Source organism: Trichinella spiralis (genome assembly GCF_000181795.1).
Source record: "Trichinella spiralis strain ISS 195 chromosome Unknown Scfld1500, whole genome shotgun sequence".
Classification (NCBI taxonomy): domain Eukaryota; kingdom Metazoa; phylum Nematoda; class Enoplea; order Trichinellida; family Trichinellidae; genus Trichinella; species Trichinella spiralis.
The window spans coordinates 1-1677 of record NW_003528439.1 but is presented as its reverse complement, the minus strand read 5'-3'; the positions used below and the strand labels follow the sequence as shown (position 1 = coordinate 1677).

At 34.9% G+C, this 1677-nt stretch overlaps 1 protein-coding gene across 1 annotated transcript; it reads right to left on the bottom strand.

Moving 5' to 3' along the window:
• Positions 1 to 1033: 1033 nt before the first annotated feature.
• Tsp_13215 (conserved hypothetical protein) lies at positions 1034 to 1201 on the bottom strand. The gene has a single exon (XM_003369792.1). It carries the CDS (start codon positions 1199 to 1201, stop codon positions 1034 to 1036), a length of 168 nt encoding a protein of 55 aa, XP_003369840.1.
• Between the last annotated feature and the right edge of the window lie 476 nt (positions 1202 to 1677).

The window sequence follows — 1677 nt, the reverse complement described above, 5'->3', positions numbered from 1 at the left end:
TAATGTTCAAAAGATCAGAAATTAATTATTGAAGTGCGAACAGTAAAGTCTCATTCAATTGGTATGCGAGAAGACATAACATGTCATTTCTCAGACATCTGAATCACTTCTTTTACTACGACATGGTCAGCATGGATGGATAAAAAATTTCAAAAGCTCTCTCGTGAAAATCTCAGATGATGATATTTGCTCAATATATGAGAAAGTGGTTGTTGCAAAGTAGTCACCGTCGTTGGCTCTATATTGAAATTTCAAGTCCTGCTCCAGGCCAGCAATTAGTAAATGTAAGTAGGAATTATATTTTCATTTTATTTCTTCTTTTCTTAATTTAAAATTGAAAACTGGCAAGTTTTCAATTTTACACGGTCGCGTGAGTTCGATTTTTCTCCATTTGAAATTGTTTTTCATCTCTTTTCACTATTATGGTTATCAGTATTATTATTATTATTATTACATACAATTGGGAGAAAATTTAGGTTCAAGCAATGAAAAATAGGCAGAATAGGGGAAAAACGAATATTTTCCAAATTTGTATCTCCAATCTGATAGGAAAAGATGCTTTCTCTTCAAGCTCGGCGCAGTTGCACGACCAAATAATACAGCGAAACGGAAATAATGTAATTACGCGGCAGCATTCTTAAAATAATTTTCCCGCAAATCCAATTTATAAATGCGCATTGCAAATATGCCGGGAACAATTTGCTCGCAAAAACAAGATGAATTCAATCGATAATCTGCTGTGCATTTGACAGGAAAGATTTTTCTCATCTTGATTTCACTGTTGTTTATATAGGATATGTTTGATTGGGTATTTTAAAAAGAGCAAAATTTATTATTCAACTTATTTTTTCTTGCGATTGATTATCCTTAAGAAATTTTCATAACCAATATATTTATTCATACAAAGTGCGTATGTGCTTGCTGGTGTGTCTCTGTATGTTTGTGTGTGTGTGTTATGTGGGTTGAAGTTTTCTGTCTGCTCTGATATTTTACGAGAAAACTATGGAATTTCTTACTTTGCTACTTTCTGTGGTCAAAGAAAAATAACATAAACTTGACTTACCTCATCGTTGGTAAGAACGTAGACGTGTTGTCTAGAGGTGTCGAATTGCATGTCGGTCAATAGACCCGAATGACCACCGTCACTGGAGACGAGTAGCTCATCGTATTCATATGCTCTGCGTGTCGACTCCAACACCAGCTGCAATAGCAAAAAATAATTACAACTTTGTCAAGGAAGAAAAAAGTTGCATTTTTTCTACGCTTGAAAAAGAGTTATCTGAAAAGCAATTTGCTCAAGTTTAACAATTAATTAATATTGGGTGTTGTAAATGTGCTGTTAATGCGGATGCTTTGCATCATCAATTCCATCTGGATCTAGAGTTATATACATTGAAACCATAACAACTAGCTTGCTAATTTCGACTTGTTCTGTTTTGTTCTCTCTACGGACGGAAAAGATGATGATGATGATAGTCGCGCTTAGAATCGATGCCATCATCCACCAAAGGCCAATTTCCATTGTAAATGCAATCGAGCGGAAAATCATCCTCGGACTGCTGCTTCAATGCACCTGGCATCTTGATGGCGCTTTTGTAAATATTTTTCTTACTAATTTCTAACAACCAAATACTGACGTTGACATTGTCGCCTCGTATTGATAATTAGATCGTTTTT